Source organism: Macrobrachium nipponense, chromosome 49 (genome assembly GCF_015104395.2).
Source record: "Macrobrachium nipponense isolate FS-2020 chromosome 49, ASM1510439v2, whole genome shotgun sequence".
NCBI lineage: Eukaryota > Metazoa > Arthropoda > Malacostraca > Decapoda > Palaemonidae > Macrobrachium > Macrobrachium nipponense.
In genome coordinates this window covers 14,997,578-15,018,459 of record NC_087224.1, presented here as the reverse complement: position 1 = coordinate 15,018,459, position 20,882 = coordinate 14,997,578, and the positions used below count along the sequence as shown (strand labels likewise).

The 20,882-nt window shown below is 40.3% G+C and overlaps 3 protein-coding genes across 23 annotated transcripts in view; 2 read left to right on the top strand and 1 right to left on the bottom strand.

The window, feature by feature from the left end:
* LOC135205354 (telomere zinc finger-associated protein-like) overlaps positions 1-6,972 on the bottom strand; it is a 121,026-nt gene extending 114,054 nt beyond the window's left edge. For all 19 annotated transcript variants that reach the window (XR_010312520.1, XM_064235830.1, XM_064235837.1 and 16 more), the window contains exon 1: positions 6,840-6,972. The gene's annotated coding sequence lies outside the window, so the exon portion shown is untranslated. The remainder of the gene's footprint in view (positions 1-6,839) is intronic.
* On the top strand, positions 5,514-5,858 carry LOC135205246 (uncharacterized). Its single transcript, XM_064235594.1, has one exon. The coding sequence runs from the start codon at positions 5,514-5,516 to the stop codon at positions 5,856-5,858; it is 345 nt and encodes a 114-aa protein (XP_064091664.1).
* Positions 6,973-11,539: 4,567 nt separating the features above from the next.
* Positions 11,540-20,882, top strand: part of LOC135205353 (longitudinals lacking protein, isoforms A/B/D/L-like) — a 57,317-nt gene continuing 47,974 nt past the window's right edge. For 2 of the 3 annotated variants that reach the window (XM_064235822.1, XM_064235820.1), the window contains exon 1: positions 11,540-11,636. The gene's annotated coding sequence lies outside the window, so the exon portion shown is untranslated. The remainder of the gene's footprint in view (positions 11,637-20,882) is intronic. The other variant, XM_064235821.1, reaches the window with a different exon arrangement.

Genomic DNA, 20,882 nt, shown 5'->3' with positions numbered 1-20,882 from the left:
AAAATATTTGCCAAAAATACACTAATCAAGACAGGCTAATGAAATTATCAGGTATTATTAGCACTATAATAACGCATATTCTCTGTTAGTTTTATCATCCTACAGGGAAAATAAATGATGATATGAAAAAAAATGTGAAACTCAGTGTCCCTTGTACAAGGGACACTGGTGGTCGATGAGAAAACTACGGTCTTGAATAGAAATTCGGTCTACAGAATGTTGGTATATTGCACCTGGAACATGCACATAAAGTATTATCAAAATAGAACAGTAAATAAGCACGTAATAACAAAAAAAAAGAGCAAAAACTAAAGCGAAAGCCCCGCCAATAAATATGGAAATCGCAAATTTTATAGTATATCTTTCAAAAATTGGGCGATGTCATTTTCTACGTTTTCTAAGATTAGTTTTCATCACAGAAAACAACTTTAGGGGGTGGGCATTAGGGGTATCTAAACTAATTTTTCAAGTTTTCTTGTCCTCAGAAAAAATCGCTTTTTTGCTTTTTCTCTGGGTTGGTTTTTTATATATTAAAGTTTACTATAAGGCTTTATTTCTACCTTCATTTAATCTGGTGTTCATATCTTTATTTGTAAAATGTAATAAGTGAATAAATAAATACAGTAAATGATGATACAACTGGTTTTTTACTTGGGTAGAAGTTTTATTACATGTTTCTTACGCTTGTGGTGGTGTGATTTTTTTGTTGAGACGCAGTTCATCTGTCACCTACACACTACTATAAGCAGTAATAATACTATTTTTTGGGGTTCAGTCATACGTCTGGCATCGTGGTCGTACTGTTTATTTTGCTCCAAACTCTTCAAACCGAAATTACAGAATGATTGGAAGTCCCTATCTGAAAAGAGGAGTTTTGGTGGTACTATGCGTACCACCTTTATGCACCCGGTGCGTATAGTAGACTTCAATGGTGGTACCCACCTACCTCCAAACAAACTTTCGGTAATGAAGAGGTTAAGGCTAAAATTAATTCGAACTTCATTATTATTTTGGCAGTATTCGTATATAACTTCTCTGAACAATGAAGTCATACAAACGCTATTTGTCATAGATTATCGTAAGTATTGCTGTTTGTTATTGGCGACGAAGCGTAAACGAAATACCTAAAAGCATTTTTTTTTTTACCTTATATATTCTGTCATATCTTCATAATAAAAAGGCTATTCGTGGAGTTAATTCCATATCAGTGAAATCAATTTTATCTATGCGAGGCCAGCCAGCTGACAAAATGTACGTACGTATAGAAAATCAAATTATGTAGCGTTCACAGCAAGATTATCTTTCGAAATTTTATAGTACTATTCATGCTTACGTAGTAATAATGTTTGGAATATACGTAAACATTAATTTTCAATACAAAATATCATCGTTATTTGGTAGTGAATAATAGTTTAGAATTATCATACATACACTGCATTGTTATGGGTTTGTGCCAGTGATAAAAAACAACCAAAATAAACGTTCTCCTTTAAGTCGTCATATCTTCATAATAAAAAGGCTATTCGTGGAGTAATTCCATATTCAGTGAAATCAATTTTATCTTATGCGAGGCCAGCCAGCTGACAAAACTGGAATACGTATATGAAAATCAAATTATGGTAGCGTTCACAGCAAGATTATCTTTCGAAATATTTATAGTACTATTCATGCTACGTAGTAATAATGTTTGGAATATATTTAACATTAATTTTCAATACAAAATATCATCGTTATTTTGGTAGTGAATAATAGTTTAGAATTATCATACATACACTGCATTGTTATGGGTTTATGGCAGTGATAAAACAACCAAAATAACGGTCTCCTTTAAGTCAACGCGTTTAGAAAAACATGACATAGAATCGACTTTGCGACTTCGTTCACTTTGATATTTTTAACGATACAATAACTATCATTTGTACTACTAAAACCATCTTCACATAAGTAATTTTTCGTAAGATATGTGTTGTTGCAAAAGCTAGCTTATACATAAAAGGCTTTTATAATTTAAGTCATCTTAGATGTACATATGTACCCAAACTCATTGTGGGGAGCTCGGTCAACGCGGAATCAGAGAAATTTATTTCTGGTGATAGAAGTTCATTTCTCGATATAGTGTGGTTCGGATCCCACAATAAGCTGTAGGTCCCGTTGCTAGGTAACCAATTGGTTCCACTAGCCACGTAAAAATATCTAATCCTTCGGGCCAGACCCTAGGAGAGCTGTTAACTCAGCTCAGTGTCTGGTAAACTAAGATATACTCATTGTGGGGAAATTTACTACTGTTTCCTCGGATATTGAAATACTTTAGCATCATTCAAACACTTTAATAATATAATGCATAATACTAGGCTATACATATTTACATCGATACAAATACTACATACAGTTATATACACATACTATATACAAAGTTAATAGTTATATACACATACTTTTATATACAAAGTTAATCATATGAGTAGTGATCAGACGACAGCTGTGCACTGACTACGTACGTACTACTTGGAAGATAAAACAAACAAAAATTTTGTTGTTGTTAGTCGCCGGGATAGATTAACATTTTTCCAGAGATTAAAGAGCTTAATTTTGTTTTTGAAGGTATGTCAACCGCGTTAGTAAATAGGTATCATCTTCTAAGAAATTTTTTTTCTCTCTCTTTTTGTGGAAGAATCTTCAGCCATTTTGCATCAAAGTAATGAGAAGGAATCATTATATTCTTCATGAAATCAGTAAAATACTTACACTAATAATAAAAACTAAAACTACGTACTGTATGCAAAACACATAACTCATCGTTAGCTTCGTGTGTAAACGTTCATTCTAAGAAATTACAGAGTAGTATAACTAAACCCACCTGATTGGTTGGTGGTAGCCATGGAGATCTGTTATCCAATGACTGCCCTCTGCTTCTGTTCTATTTATAGACATATGCCATGGATGGCACTAGGTTTGAACGTTACCATGTTCGTGATTTTCTGACTGCTGACGGCAACAATTACTCAATAATTTTCTTTATATAATAATTCCTTCGTGAAAACAATAATATAATAACGCGGTTGACCTACCTCAAAACAAAATTCAGCTCTTTAATCTCTGGAAAAATGTTAATCTATCGGACCGGCCACTAACAACAACAAAATTTTTGTTTGTTTTATCTTCCAAGTAGTACGTACGTAGTCCAGTGCACAGCTGTCGCCTGATCATTACTCATATGACTAACTTTGTATATAAAAGTATGTGTATATAACTGTTAACTTTGTATATAAAAGTATGTGTATACTAACGTATGTAGTATTTGTATACGATGTAAATAGTATAGCCTAGTATTTATGCATTATATTATTAAAGTGTTTGAATGATGCTAAAGTAATTTTCAATATCCGAGGAAACAGTAGTAAATTTCACCACAATGAGTTTGGGTACATATGTACATCTAAGATGACTTAAATTATAAAGCCTTTTATGTATAAGTCTAGCTTTTGCAACAACACATATCTTACGAAAAATTACTTATGTGAAGATGGTTTTAGTAGTAGTACAAATGATAGTTATTGTATCGTTAAAAATATCAAAGTGAACGAAGTCGCAAAGTCGATTCTATTGTCATGTTTTTAACTTTAACGTATAGTGGTATGAAAAACACCAGTGTGTCGTAGAGATGCGTCATCAATATAGTGGTATGAAAAATACACATGGTGTTTGTAGCGATACGTAATCACAAAGTACAAATCCTTTTCCCGGACCATCTCAGAATTTTACGACTCTCAACTTCAAGATCGATATGGTGAAATATATTATATTAGTCATACTTATTGTTAAAATTCACAAGTTTGAACTGCAAAAACATTATATATTTTCTTTTTTGACTGTTATGTACATATATTTTTTGTGGTTTTACGGAATGTTTGTTTGAAAATAATACCTATTAGTGAACATATGGTATTAATTGTCCCACTATTTTGTTATATAAGGTGATCTTAATTATCTCACATTCATTTAACAGTATTATATTAATATTTATGAAAAAAAACTGTAATTAATAAATAACAATAATGAAAAACATAAAGGGGAAAAAATGGGTTTGTTTTTGCTGCAGTAGTGGTGTTTGTTGATTATGCATCTGGGACCTCACATTTTCCGAAATCTGAAAAAATTCCAAAAAAACCGAAACATCGGAATGTGTGTGTAGCACATTTTTTTTTAAATAAACACGCACACAATGTCTACACATTTACTGATACCGTTTGGTGAAAGACTCAAATTCAGTGCGTACGTATTTATCCTGAGGAGAGAGAGAGAGAGAGAGGAGAGAGAATGATTAAGGATCCAAGGCGTGTTATTTTTACAATATTTTATTATCATGGGATTTTTTTTAAACTTGAGATTTTATATTCAATTCTCGAGATTAATAAGAAAATTACCTAACTGACTAGCATCACCACACATCTGAAGGACTCGGCCATTAGTAGGCTAAACCACCAACCTTATGAACTTGCATGATACATGAGATACATGACAAAACACAAAACCACTGTTATTGGTGAAAATTTGGGGGTCGCACGATATGGGAGATGCACGTTATTCGAGTATATACGGTATGTGATTTTTTTTTTGAGCCTTTTATGGAACAAATCTAGCAAGAAATTGCATTCCCAGTTGGCAACCACTGGCATACTCTCGTTTGTCCAGGTTGGTTTGTTATTGTTATGAAATGTGGTGTGCGGCGCGTTCTTTAAAGAAATGTACCCATATAAACGAGTTAATTATGTGGCATCCAAAAGCCCTGATTCTTTTACTATTATGGGAAAGACGCCCTAAAGGTCAGATGAAGGTTTTACGTGGATTATACTATTTAACGTGTGTGACGAAGGGAAGAGATGTTCGCTGCATACGTTGGTAGCATTACGTTATTATATTACTGGATTGCAATGCAAAATCGTCGCCATCTTTTATCAACATAGATTGTTGGTGAGTACCCATATGATTTACATAATTTTTGATGTTCTCTTACCACAATTCTCTCTCTTTCCTTGTAAAAAAAAAAAAGAGGCCACCCATGCGTATTTAGGCTTCAGCTGTAATCCCTAGGCTAGTAGGCTACATATGTACAGTTAGTACATATAACTACATTTATTTTTTAAGGCTAATTTTGTACAATAACTTTTAAAACTGTCTTGAATTTAGTTTTAGGTGATAGTGAAAACATATTTGGTTTTGAATTGAACTAAAGTAGGCAGTTATAAACATTGGAATAGTGGTTGGGTGGGTTAACTATTAAAGTAGGCAGTTTTAAGCAATTTTTGAGGGGGGTATCAGGATAACACGGGTATTTACTTATCACGGGGGGTTCTGGGCCCTATCCCCCGTGGATAACGAGGCCCCCACTGTACAGAGAAGTTTAAGGTGAAAGTTGGTCTCCACCAGGGTTCAGCCCTTAGTCCCTACGAGTTTCATACTGTGATGGATGTTATTAACATCGGAAATTAAGAGAAAAGGTGCCTTGGTGTGCAATGTTAGCTGATGATGCGCCTACTGATCTAACTAGAGAATGTGTCCAACTCAAGCTAGGAAGATGGAGAGAGGAACTTGAGAGTAGAGGCTTAAAAATTAGCAGAACAAAGACAGAATATATGTGGACAGGTGGAGAGGAATGGCAGGAAACAGTGAAATTGGGCCAAGAAGACATAGAGAGGGTTAGCTCCTTCAAATATCTTGGTTCTGATACGAGTGAGAATGGAAACCTGGATGCAGAAGTCAGTAATAGAATTCAGTGTGAATGGATGAATTGGAGAAAGTCATCAGGGATACTTTGTGACAGGAGGATAAATGAAAAAGTTAAGAGGAAAGTTTTATAAAAGCGTAGTCAGACCAGCCATGCTCTATGGGGCAGAGACTTGGCCAATAAAGGAAGAACAAGAAAGAAGAATGGAAGTGGCCGACATGAGAATGCCGAATTCGTAGCGTCACGAAGAGAGATAAGATCGGGAATGAATTGATCAGGGGGACAGTCAAAAGTATTAGAGGTTTGAAAAAAAAAACAGAAAAAAAAAAAATCGGGAAAGAAGACTGAAACGGTTTGGTCATGTCATGAGGAGAGAAGATGAACGTATGTAAGAGGGTTATGAAAAAGATGAATTATTGAATGACATGAAGGAAAAGATGTACAGGACAGAGGAAGATGCAGGAGGCCGACTAGAAACAGCGACCCCATAAAGAAATGGGAAAAGCTGAAGGTAAAGAAGAAGAATGATAATTTGCGTAAATAATTAGAGATATTTAAGAGATAATTTAAAAAATGTATAATCTTTTGTTATTGCATTCAGCGCATCACAGGCCTACTTTGACAATATTTACTGGACAGAAAATGACTGGATCAAAGCCAACAGAGATGGCTTCCAAAAGAAAGCGACGCCTAGACATTAATTCAATCAAAAGAAGGGAGAAATTTACGCTTTAATGAAAAGGTAAACAAACGTCAACTTAGGCCTATAAACATCGTAGGAATGAACCTAGGCCTACGTAGACCTACGCTCGCGGGAATAGTTTTAAAATGTGAAAGATGATTTATAGGTGATTCATATATCGAAATATGAAAGTTTGAAGGTCAAATAAACCGAAAGAAGGAAGAAATAAGCCGCCATAGGCCTATCTGTCACTCAAGATGTCAGACGTTCGTCAAAGGGAGACTCGGTCAATAACTCCTCCGACATTTCGTCCAATTTCTCCGTTTTCCGGAAGCCGTGGCGCCTTTTTTCCGGTCCACCTAGAATTTAGGATCCCGCCGGGTCCTCAAATCGGTCCCAAACGGGCGGAAGGAAAGCGGGGCGTCGACTCACCTACGAAATAAAGGTCATCACCAGAAACACTCGCACTCAGCCATTTTTATCACTAAACACAGAGTCGTGACGTCATCAGCGTCTATAGAGACCCTGAGTATAAAATTATTTTTAAAGCGGTTGGGCCTTTTCCTAAAAGCGTATAAAATTCAAGAGATTTTATATTTATAAGAGATATAATTTATTATCTGTATTTTTATAAGTAAATTATTATTAAATTTAATTACAGACAAAAACGAGCGTATAAAAAAATCTGTCCCCCATCCGCCCCCCACCCAGGCATCAACGCTTTCCGACGCCGGCCAATGACGAATAAACTGAGATAAAATCTCTTATCGACTGTGCAAATTACGATAATTCCACGAAACCAAACCTTTATTAATCATCACCACACATACAATCATAAAACGTAACCTAAAGCCTCGAATATAAACGCAGTAACGAGAATTCTACCAAAATATGAGCAAGCAGTCTCCTATAGTCGTAAATGGCGAAGATCCTGTTATGGGACGTCACTCACAGGTGTCAAACAAAGGCTACAATACCGTCATTTGTCCTCCATTGAATTGTCCCTCTTAAGGGACAATTGTCCCAATCCTCTCATACTAGATATGAGATCAGTCTCTAAATTAAAAATTCACCCCTTGAGAGACAAGGAAAGAGAAGAATGAGTATAAAGAGCTCATTTTTAATTAGCATTTTTCATAAGATTTGGTGGCTATATTGTGTCCTCTTATGCTTCCATGTCTTCCTGTTTTTATTTCGTGGATGCTGATGTGAGTTCATCTTCCAACACAGCTGACGAGGACGAGCTGCCAAATCCTTAATGCCATGGGCATCCCCTTGGCCATGGGTATCACAGAAGAGCAACGAAAAAGAAAAATGAACACCTTGTAAAACTGAGAAAGGCAGCTTTCATTTTTTTAAAAATCCAAATTGCTTAGCCTAGAATGTTTTAATTCTTGTGACATTCAGTTCTCAGCTCAGTTCCTTTCCTTAATACCAAGATAGGCCTATACATTTCCTCAAAAGGCTTTAAGTTTCCAGGTTCCCCGAGCTTTACCGCTTACTTATGGAGTAAGCCTACAAACTACGTTGTTAATTGTTCTTGTTGGGGGGATAAGATTCATAAGTTCTTGTTGGGGGAATAAGATTCATAAGAAAGCCTAAAAACGTCTGAAAAAGGTATTCTGCGTCGAGTTAAAGCTACAGGAATTATAGAATAGGATATTTATGGTTTATTTATTAGAATGAAAATGTCAAAAATAAATCATGTGCATATTAAACAGTACAGAAAAAAATTATTTCTAATAAACTATAGCACATTTAAAAATTTGTCGTTGGTGAAACAACGGGCTGTTTGATCGTAGATATTAGCACTTTTATTTTATCAGAGCTAATTATATTCGCCATTAATTAAAATTCAAATAGGAAAAATGATATGAAATGAAGAGATACTCAATATATTGCACTTGTTGAATTAAAACTTAAAATTGGTATAATAACTAAATGTTAAACGTTATCAAATGGAGGTGATTGTATAAGGGTTACCACAGAAAAGTCACACAATTCACACAAATCCAGAACTGACAAAGTTTACGTTAATTAACATAAACATTAAGCTAATATTAAGTTCGTTATCAATAGTAAATCTCAAACATAATGTGGAATTTCAACATATTTATGTATGACAATACAATTTTGAGTCATATGGTAGGTATGCCAAGAGCAGTCATGTATTATATATATATATATATTATATATATATATATATATATATATATATATATATATATTATATATTAAGGGTGGGCCAAAAGTAGCCTCACAGTTAAAACAGGTAGTATATTCGTGGGGGGGCATAGCCCTTGTAACATAAAATAAGAATGTAGGCTACTTTTTGGCCCGCCCTGTGTATATATATATATATATATAATATATATATATTATATATATTATATATATATATATACAATGTCCTTTAATATCTAATTCGCTCTACCTCAGAATTTTAATATATTTTTGTTTCATATATGCTTAACCGAAGGGGGAATATTTTACACGATAATAGATTTGCCTGGTCCCAGGCGCGAACCTAAAAGAAGCCATTCAAATCCAGGACGTCAGTGGAAGCTTTTACCTACCCACCCGCGCCTGGGACCAGGCAAATCTATTGTCGTGTAAAAAATTCCCCTTCGGTCAAGCATATATGAAAATATATTTAATTCTGAGGTAGAGCGAATTAGATATTAAAGGACATTGTAGCTCGATGTATGTATATGAATCACGGTAATGTGATGACATATATATATATATATATATATATATATATATATATATATATATATATATATATATAGTATCCTACGTTTTCGTCCATGATTATCTCAGAAACCCACTGGCTTTGTCTTCCTCATTAAGAATTCCAGTGGCTTTTTGTTTACAATCTATTCCATACTTTACTCCAGGATAGTTACGGCGTCATGAAACCTTTCGAGGCAATTAATTACTATAAGGAACCTCGACAGGGATGAATTAAAGAGAGCAATTCATTGTCCTATTGCATCCGAGTCAAAAGAATATTGTTTTGTAAAACTGAGAGACAGCTTTCATATAAAAAAAGCCAAATTGCTTAAACCAAAATATCTTGATTCTTGTGCTTCATAATGGCCTTCATTTCTCAGCTCAGTCCTTTCATTAATATTTAAACTGATTGAATCAAATTGTTTGGAGAGGGTGGAGTAAAATGGAAGAAATGCTACGTGAATGAAAATACTGTCTGAAGTGAGAGAAACCAGCAATTGTAATAATGTGCAAGAGCAATTGGAGTCACTTAAAATTACAGACCATTAAATTAATGATCAGTAAATTTAGTCGCGCTCATTAGTGAATTAACCATTAATTCATAGTACCTCAACGGTACGTCAAAAGTAGGTTCTGTTACATATGTGGAGTTATAGAACTTTGTCACTGCAATCAATACACATGTATATTAGAATTGCTTCTCGGTATACGGAATGTGTATGTTAAAATCGACCAAATTTTTCATTATAATTAATTTTACCAATTTCATAAAAGAACTCATAATTTTTTGTATAATAGTTTTGGTTTGACATGAAATTCGAAAAGCGAGAATTAAGGAGAGAGAGTCGTGAGTAACAGATCTGCTCTCTCTCTCTCTCTCTCTCTCTCTCTCTCTCTCTCTCTCTGGAACATGTCTCATATATTCAGCATAAATTAATATCATCATGGGTCCTTGTCTTTTAATATGGACACGACAAGTAATTAACAGGATTTTCCCCACATAATTCAATTCCTTTTTCACAATCAGTCATGCAACAATTACCGTCAAGTCGGCCACTATGAAAGCATTGCCAAATGATTTAATGTTGGCTCCCCTGGAAGTATTATCGTGCACTTTCTTACCAGAACTAAACATTGATAAAGCAAATGTCAATACAACAACTTAATTTTATATGACAGCTTAAAATCGAGAAAAAATATATACATAATTTATTCGTGAGCCAAAGTCGTCCACTGTCAATGCAAGCAGAGATTATTCATTTCCAGATCCTCTCTTCGTGTGAAAGAGAATGGCATATATAGAGTTTAGACCAAAGGCCAAGCACTGGGGCCTATGAGGTCTTCCAGCACTGGAAAGGAAATTGAGAACAAAGTCTAATATAAAAAAATAGTCTGTTGTGTGCAGGTGGTGACGTCACCTAGCTTGAGTATCCAAAATTATAGAAAACGGAGTTATTAATGGGGAACTTTTATTTTATTATCATTTTGTCCACATCTCAGTCACACTATTTAGCTTTATTAATTTCAAGAATATAATTCGTATTTAAATTTTTAAAAATGGGTAATGTAAATGACGGTGTAATATTATTATTATTATTATTATTGCTTATACTGAAGTAACTACTTGGTAATTTATAAGTTACTGCAGTAAATAAGTATAGAGAGAGAAATGAACAAAGTATCTTACCCTGTGATGTAATTTGGCATTTAATTACTAAGTAATTGATCTAATTTGTCGAGACACACATCCATCTGTGGTTTGACTTGACTCACATTTTTCTGTATTTAATTTTGAATGGATCATTCTATTTCTTATATAAAGATGGACGTCCTTTTAATAACGATTGACCATTTCTCTTTGTTGTCAATAGTATTTTGATTATTATTAATATATAATACCCATAGAGCCGTATTATTATCGATGGTGAATTTCACGACCCTAATTGTAGATAGATATTACATTCTCATCATTATTATTGATTAAAAGAATAAAAATCCCTCATTTTGTTGGGTAATCACGAGTGACCATTTCTCTTTGGGATGTCAATAGTATTTTGATTATTATTATTATATAATACCCATAGAGCCGTATTATTATCGATAGTGAATTTAACGACCCGATTTGTAGATAAATATTACATTCTCATCATTATTAAGTAAAAGAATAAAAATCCTTCATTTTGTTGGGTACATTTGTTGGGTATGCATTTGAGAGACAACAAGGTCAAAATATTTATACTGTTGGTCCTGATTTGGATAAATTAGTCAATGAAAACACAAAATACATAGCAAATATACGCATATTAAAAATTAAATAGACTTAATATATATTTTAAAGCCAATATAGCAGACAAATTCAGAAAACTGGAAATGTTTAGCCCCGCGCCCCGTGGACGTATTTGTGTTGTGATGGAGTAGTACAACCTAGTGGTCATTCAGTCAATGTTTGTTGTTGTGTTTGTGAGGCGCTCGTGACGTCCTTAAACTTTTGCTGTACGTTGGTATTGTATTCATTGAAACAATTTGATAGTTTATTTAAGCCACACGCAATAAATTTGCTATACACAGCAGTGTTACGGTGTGAAATGTATAGCGTAGCTATACATGCCAGGCATTTGTTTGTTTATCGTTTTGGGGGACGAAGGTGGATGGGAGAGAGATGCCCCCGTGCCCCGTCTCACCTGAGGGGCATGGGGCATGGCCGTGTGGCCAGTATGGAGGAAATTTTATTATTTTATCCTTATGACAGGTGATATCGGGGTGGAACACTGTGGGTTTTATTTGGGGTAGAACTTACCCACCTAAGGGGACAGGTTCCACAGACGTAAACAAACCTTACTACTAGGTACCTTCCTAGCCCTACTAAGGGCGCCGTGGCCTGACCTGGGCGGGGCGGGCTTCGCTCCTCCTAAGAGGCTCCCCCTAAGAGGCTCCCCCTCCCCCTAAAGTAACACTAAACATTAGAAACAATGGACTTTGCCTCCGTTCTTAGGTAGTCCTGTCGTTCTGCAAACTAGGGTAGATCATCACAGCAGGCCACGCAGGCCAGCTACCATCAATGCAAGCCACCCTCCGAAAAAGTACATTATAACGCGTCCTGACACCCGAGATGGGCATCAGTCGCGACTTGTTGTTGGTGAGAAACGGAGCTAAAGACCTCTACTCTCCTTTCGAAGTAAGTATTTTCCCCAAAGTTAGAAATTAAGGCCAAATTTTAAGATTTAAACAGATTTAAACAGAGGGTACTGAAAACGGTCTCAAACGTAGTGGAAACCTCACCAAAACGCGTTCAACATTTTTACTTACAACTCGAGGTATTTAGAAGATTGACGCCATCTCGATGTTTTACGGGGAGTAGCTTGTGTCAATAAACTAACCATTTCCTGTGATAAATCCGCACACCACTTGTACCCACGACGCTGGAGCACTTTTATCACAACAATCGAAACACGATTTCTCATCAACAACAAGCCAGGCGTAAACAGCTGTTGGGGTAGAAGATGACGAGAAGCGTGCTCTTGGCTAATTTTTAAATAAGTAGTAAACATCAATATTTTAACATATTATGATGATTAATTTGAAAAATATTCGTTATGAAAAAGTACTCGACTCTGACTCAAATTTAAGTAATTATTTTTCTGAATTAGAACGTTCTTTCAAGTTCTGTATTATGACGTCACGACATCTTGACTTTCGTACCTATTGTAAATAATTGCTATACTCAACTGTCATTGCAGAACAGTTTACCAGTTATTCGTGCAGATTGTTATCAGCTAATACATGTAATTGTTATAATCGTAATGCGCATATATATCTTTATTATTTTACTTTTTGGATATATGAAGATGTTTTTACTGCTGGATTATCGCCGTAGTGTGACGCCAATCGTTTTCGGTCCATGGGCCTCTGTCTGTTTTCGCACCATAAGAAATTATGGGGCCGAATTGCAATGACCAGAAAGTCGTTAAAAGAGGAAAGTTAGCATTGAGGGGCATATGTTTTGAACTGAGAAATACAAATTTATTCAATAGCTAGCTTGTAAAAAAATACTTGGTTATAAAAACTTGATTGACAACTAAGCAGCATGTCTACTATGGGTTTCAGAGGACAGTGCAAGCACGTTTTGGTTGGGCAAATACCTATTTCTGTAACGAACACTCGTAACAGAGCGAGATTTTTTCTTTAGTGCATTACCCCCAGTGCCGTAATTTTATAAGGGTATCGTGAATCACTAATCGTAAAGAATAACTACACTTGTCCTTGTACTAATAGACCAAAACTCCATTATCCAGAAATGGATAGGAACACACCAGTAAACAGCTCCACCTACCCTCTCCCCCCACCTCCACCGCCACCCCTGTCCTTCTTCCTTCCTTCACCTTCCCTTCTCTCTCTCTGAAAGTTGTTGCAGTTTAAACTTATTTTCTATGATTTTTCCATCTATCTATCTAATAATAGTAGTTTACATTGGTGGAGTGGATATATCTAACGATTCACTCGGTTGTTACCTGCCCATGACCGATATATTTATACACTTGATCCACTCAACTCTCTCTCTCTCTCTCTCTCTCTCTCTCTCTCTCTCTCTCTCTCTCTCGCTCTCTCTCTCTCTCTCTGCTGTTTCTTTTATCGTAATTCGAAAATGAACAAGAAAATATTTCATACTTGTTATAGCATTAATTAAATAACTTTCAAGTTTTTTAATTCAGTCGTATTGATGAATGTAGGTGCATCTACTAGTGCTCGCAAAATAGTTAAGCAAGGACATGGTATGTAAAATTTAAAAAAAGAGAGAGAGAGAGAGAGAGAGAGAGAGAGAGAGAGAGAGAGAGAGAGAGAGAGAGAGAGAGAGAGAGAGAGGACGGAATAGGAAGGGACATTAAAATACCTGGAAATGAAAAATCCCTATAATCCAATAATTATAGCCTCAGGGTTTGTCTCGAAAACCATTCAAAGGTCTGTCACACAAGTGTAAAGTTGTTTGAAAATTTGGCACACATGTCTCCTCATAGCGTATAGTGTTGCTGATGAATGAGGTTGTGTTGTTTATTGTTAATATTAACCTCCTATATACCCTACATGGTTGGGGGACCCTTTGTGAATGCTGGTTTTGTGTTGGGTAATATTTTGGAGAGAGGTTGGGAAGAATCCTGCGTGCGCTAATTTTCATCACGAAGACATGTTTAAACAATAATAGCCACTTGATTTATGTTTCATTTTTATGACAATTTGTGTGGTTTATGTAGCTCTAATTTTAGTTTAAAATATTAAAAAAATTTTCATGCACAACAGTTATATTGCAGGTAATAAATATCTATAGTAGTAATAACGAACATGGGTACATCAAGTAGGCAAAAGGGATGGGCCCACTTGGGCCCCTCACCCGGATATCGTCATTTCAGCGAGTGAAAATATGGCTCAGGTTTTACTATGTCAACTGAACGACTTAAGGAGGTTACAGATTCTTTAGTAACGAACATTGACCCTCCAAACTGGGTATAAGACTATAAACAAAACGTTGAAATTGGTGAAATTAGGCTATGTGTTGGAAGTATATATACATAAATATTAAAGCAATTTTATCATTATTGCATTACTATGACAACTAGAATTCATGGAAACAGTTTATAATAATGGAACGGCGTATGTGTGAAGCCTCCACTAATGTGGCAAACGATGATTTTGCCATTCTTAGCATGCAAACATTAAAGCATGCAAACATTAAAGGTTACCATTTATTTCTGCATACGATTATTTAAGAAATTCAAAATACTAATAAAGACTGAAATCAACGAAAAGTGCTAGCAAAAACAAAAAAGCAAAAAAAAAAAAAAAAACGTAGTCGTTCCTCTATGCACTTTTCCGTATTCGTTCCTCTATGGTTTTCGGCAGCCAGATGTACGAAAACGTTAGAAAACATTGATTTTATCTACGTTAGAAATATCTGTAATTTTTCGGGGTAATTTGGTTGCAATAAGGGATAATATACATGAATTAAATCAAAATTTTTAAATAACAATGTAAATTTTAAACTAAATAACGAGTAAGTAAACAGTTTTAGGGAATAAACTTTGCAGTTCGTCGTCTGTCGTCGTCTGCTGTTTGTAATTGTGTTTATGGCGCGCGCGCTTAGAAACCAGGAACAGCAACGGGTTTAAAGTGCAATGTGGAGTGAACTGAGACCAAAATGTGTATAATAACAATCAAATAAGCACTGTGGAGTTTCAGTTGTGATGCAGTAGGATAAAAACCGCCGATTACAAGTAAGAATGAATTCAGTTCCAACCATAACCCCGGGAATAACAAGTTTCATACTTTCACTAATATAGGCAACAAAATGTTGTTTTATTGTGCTGATTACAACTGCAATCTTGAGTAAGATCAATAAACGTTACATACATACGCTAACATTGTTCAAATGAGTGCTGGGAAGGCTGGGGAAAGATGGTGTCCGTCACTGATGAGAACCGTCCATGAAAAACGTAGCCGCCATATTGGATTTCAAAACTGCCTTGAAAACATATTTTACGAAGAGCTCACATGCTTATTTTAGTTCGTATGGGGCTTTCATATATCACAATATGTTGACGAAACTTCAGTCTTTTAAATGGTATGCTTAGAGTTGCAATTGTATTCATGTTTCACCAATTAAATATCGAGTGAATAAGACCCGTCTACCGTGATGAGGGTTGGCCTGTACTGATGTTTCCCCCTACCGTTTAGAGCAAGTGCAGAGTAAGGGCTTGGCTTATATACTAAGTAGGGGGAGTCCAAGGGGTTCTTTGCTCCCCCCTCTGAAGCTGGGTTAGTTAATGCATTCAAGGTTAGGTTAGGTAACAGTTCCCTCAGCACAGTAAACCTGACATCTATCTCTGCATTAGCTCTTCTGTATTTTGCCAAACTGTATTTCTACAGAAGCATTCCGCACGGACTGCAAGGAACGTAACCGCGGATACGACATCCACTAGGGATTGGGGCGTCCAATGTATTTCGCCGTGTTTAGTACTGGCCCCTGGGTGTTTAATTACAGTCGTCCGAATAAATATTACTTCAAATTCTTGTTCAGTAAGTAAAACTGCATAGAAAAACCGCAACTGCCATATTCTAGGCCGCTGCGGATAAGTACTGTAGATCTACCTGCCAAACTTTATTTTGGTAAAATTGCAGGCTACTGATTGGATTGATTGTGCCACTTTTTACCTGTTCTTATCACCTAACATCATCACGGAAACGCCTTTATATCAAACTCTGTCAACAAGTTATCTGGGTTCTTTTTTAGTCCCCAAAAACGCCTGAAACCGCAGCATCTTTCATCCTCAAACACCCTCAAGAAGAAGCCTCTTCTTCTTCTTCTTCGTCCTCTTCTTTTTCCTCTTCTTCTTCTTCGTCTTCTTTGCCTGAGGGTGAAATAGGATCTCAGGACACTCGGTGTCACCACCGCGCGTCGCCCGGTTTTAAAAATTCACTTTCCTTAGTTTATACCTTTTCGCTTGGAAAGCAATTCAAGGAGCTCTTCCTGAAGAGAATGGTGGTGGTGGTGGTGGTGGTCCAGAGAGAATATAGCAGTAGTACTTGTTATAGCAGTAGCACAAAAAGCTGGTCGGGAGAAGCAGGACAGTAAAATTTGGCGTTATGGATCTTGCCTATCACTGGCTGAAATATTTACCTTTTTTTTTTTTTTAAGCCTAGGGTAAAAAACCGCAGGGTACAGGAGTGGACCATGTACGATCAACGTGAACAATCCCCAAAAAAGTACATTATAACGCGTCCTGAGATCGGAGATGGGCATCAATTGCGACTTGTTGTTGGTGAGAAACGGAGCTAAAGACCTCTACTCTCCTTTTGAAGTAAGTATTTTCTCCAAAGTTAGAATTGTTCCGACACGCATACAAACTTCGGTCCTTTTACAATAGCTTTTATAGGAAGATACTAGCGGCAGCTGGATAGGTCGTAAGCTTTCGAACAAGGGGTTCGGTAGTTAACTTGCTTGTCGAAACAGGCGCGCTTGCGCGCGACTGGGAGGGTAAACAAATCACTTTTGCTTTCGCCTCACAGTGGATGGACGTGTGTGTTCGCTCTCTGCCCGCGTGCTCGTCGTTTGCTTTCTTGTTTGTTTGTAATTGTGTATGAAAGATTGTAAGTACAGTATTCTCTCTTTTCATATTAATTACGCTGAATTCATTAATGATGGAATCTCCGCGCCTCGCTACCCCAAGGAGACTTTGACCCGGGTACCGAAGGGCGCAAATGTGGGAAATTCAGATCTTTCCCCGAGATAGACCCTCAGTTTGTGCGGTGCTTGTGGGGCGCGAATGCACCCGGGCCGAGCCCTGTGATGTTTGTATGAACTGGTCGGAGGCGCAGTGGACATTGTATGAGGGCAGGAAGAAGCGAAGGCCTGCAAAGGAGTCGTCGGAAAAGCTCTCCCGCGACTCCTTTGGTGACGGACACTTCGTCTTCTTTCCTGCCGCCCGCTCAACTTCCACGTCTCGCGCCTTCCCCTTCGGGGGCGGTGTCAAGGTAGGTTCCTCTCCTCGATGTGTCGAGTGTGGAGGAGGGCGCTAGATACCCCAACGTAGAGTTGTACTCTGGGTCCTCCTATCCGCTCGTCTTCGCGCGAGCGGGTAGAGGATCCTCTCCATCCCAGACTTTTGCCTCCTCAGGTGCGGTTGCCGTGAAGGATGACCTCGGACAGGTGTGGGCGTCGTTGGGACTGCAGGGCGTGCCGAGTGTCCAGGGGCTGCTCTATCATCTCGCTGGCTCCGTGGCGGTTACGCACGCTACGGTCACAACCACCACCACGACCCTGACAACACCTGGCTACGCGTCACCTCCTCACTGGTGTACACCCAGCACGCGGTCTCTGTGACACCCACAACATCGGTGCAGGGACCAGTCGCCGTAACTCGGGGGAGTGTGATGCCGCCACCTGGGTTTGCCGTGTTGCCACGACCGGATTCATTGTGCCCGAAGAAGCTCGCCCTGGGACCTCCCTCCGGTTGCCGATGATGTCTTGTGCCGCTGGTAGGACCATCTGTACCGTCCACACAGCCTGCCGTACCTGCCGTGACCACCGCTGCTGTTCCTGTTCCTGCTCCTGCGTCTCGACTGCCGTTCCTGTGATGCTCGCACCTGCTGATGTTGTACCTGTTCTGGCGCGCTGCTCCCGGATGCTGGTCTGTTCGGACAGGTACGTCCAGGGCCCTGTTGCTTCGGCAACAGCAGCCCCGGCTCGTCCTGGATGACAGATCTGACGTCGGTCCTGAGGATTGGTTGACGAAGAAGAAGAAGAGAGGAGGAAGGTGTCGTCGTCGTCTCATCGTCTTGTCGTCGTCGTCGTCGTCTGCCGCCTCTTCCCCTTCTTCTTCTAAGGCTCCCCCGCCTAAGAAGAAGAAGGTCGCCTCCCCCCCCCCTAAGAAGTCTCCTTCGGGAGCTTCTAAGGGCCCGTCTCGCTCTGGTGAGACGGGGGTTCTTCCGCTGGTCGGCCCTGCTCCTTCGGGAGCAGGACCCGTCTCTTCTCCCACAAGGAAGAAGGACTACTGGGGGGCCAGAGGGGTGCCGGCTAACACCGGCACTTCCTCACCTGCTGTTAGTGGTTCGGCCACGGCAGCAGGATCCGTCTCGGCCGCTCGTTCGCGAGAGGTACCGAGTGTACGGTCGCCTACCAGCGACCGTGCAGCCAGGAACCAGACCTCTGAGTCCGCTCAGCGTCAGGTTCACGGCACGGAGCGGAAGACTGGTGACAGCCGCTCACGCGACTCTCACCAGACCAGCTCTCGCTCTCACGGCGAGCGGCTGGCTACCCGGGTGGCGGACGTGACGGTCCACGACCGGCCACGGGCTGAGGCTGGGAAGAGGTCCCCCCGTTCGCCGGCACCAGCCACGGCTGGTACCAGCGAACTGACGCACCGTGAGGATATGCACCGGTCTCACCGTGACAGTGGAGCTCGCCGGTCGCCTGACCGTCGCTCTCACAGAGAGCGATCGGGTACGGCGGACCAGCACCAGCTCCTCTGACACACGAGAGACGGGGCCGCTGTTCTCGGTCCAGCCGTTCTCCACAGCGAGACGGCTCGACTAGGTCTGGCAGCTCGATCGCCACCGCGGGTTGGCGATCGCCTGCAGTCCTCCAAGCCAGCTGGTTCTGCCAGTGAGCGAGGAGAGAGCGTTCAGGTCTGCCTCTCCCATACCTTCAACCTCCTCGGGTTACACCGGGAGGGGCGAGGTAATTGAGGAGTGATCGTGAGGGGTGCGCCCCTCAGGATCCCGCCACGTCGTCGTACGTACCAGGCTCGGTTCTCGGACCAGCCAGGTCGTACGCACAGGTGGTTGGAGGAGACCCAGAGGGGGCTGTCGCTGCTCCTCTCCTTGAGGGAGGAGGGTCTCGGGAGGTACTCCCTGTTCGAGGGACTGGACGGTCCGACTCCACAGGATGCTATCACACCCGAGATCCAGAGGAACTTTGCCGAGGTTATTGCGCTGATTCGTCAGCAACGAACCTCGACCTGGGGAAGGATCGCCGCTCCCACCATCCGAGCCCACGTCCCGGCTCGAGTCGTTCTGGGGCCCGAAGAGGGAACCCAGACCGACGGTGGGTTTTGCCGCGTTCCGAGCTTGCGGACTCAGTGCTAGACCAGGTTGAATCGCTTGTCTCCGGACAAGACGGTTCGCTCAAGTCTGGGCAGGTCGAGCAAGCTGCTTCCACCTCCTCTGCTACGACAGCGGCGGGTTTTACGTGCCATCTGAAGACCCGATGCCGCCCAAACAGGTGAACCCGGAGTTAGCTAGGCTGACTCCGGGTGTGTGTCTCTGCAACAGCTCTTGTCCGAGAACCTGTGGTTCTCGCAGCAAGAGCACTCGGCCTGGAATCTACCGCCATGGCAGCTTTCCAGGCCGTCTCCTGGCTAGATCTGTGGTCCCTCACAGTATCTAAGGTCGCAGCAAATCCGGGGGAATTTCTCCCGAAGAGGACTCGGCCTTCAGGAGACTTTTGCCAGTCTGGGGGAAGAGCCATCTCCTTCCTTGCCCACAGACGGTGAACCTGTGGGCCAACCTGGTTCTCCGACGAAGGGACGCTGTCCTTACTCGGGTTTCCAGGGCGGCCGGGCGTGAGGCGGCGTTGGGCTTCGAAACGGACCTCTACGGAGTTCCACGTCTCTCTTCCCAGGAGAGATGGTGGACGCTGCGGTGGACAGACGGCGTACTGAAGACAGTGACCGTCTGGTTCACCAGGCAGTCTCGAAGGCTTCTGGGCAGCCTCGGACTGCGGCCAAGTCTAAGAGCTCGGCTAGCGCTTCCTCGGCTGCTAAGACGGTTGCTGCGTCGAAGCCCCGAGGAATGACTCTGTCTTCTTCAACTTCTGGCAAGGGAGGCCGTAACCAGCCCTCCTCCCAGCCCTCCTCATCCGTGGAGGCTCTGGGTGGGAAGAAGTCGAAGAAAGGGGGGAAACGCTAGGGACGGCGTTCCCCCTCACCTGCTGCCGGAATGTGCCTGGCCAGCCATTGGGCAACTTGGCAGCGCTACGGCGCCGAGACCTGGATTGTAGATGTCCTTCGGGAGGGATATACTATTACCCTTCGAATCTCGGCCACCCCTCACCTCCAATCCCCGGTCCAAAACAAGCAGTCGTACGTCCCCGGGTCACCGAAGGACGTAGCACTCAGACAGGAGATCAAGACCATGCTGAGCAAGAGAGCTGTAGAGATCGTCACGGATCAGTCACCGGGCTTTTACAGTCGA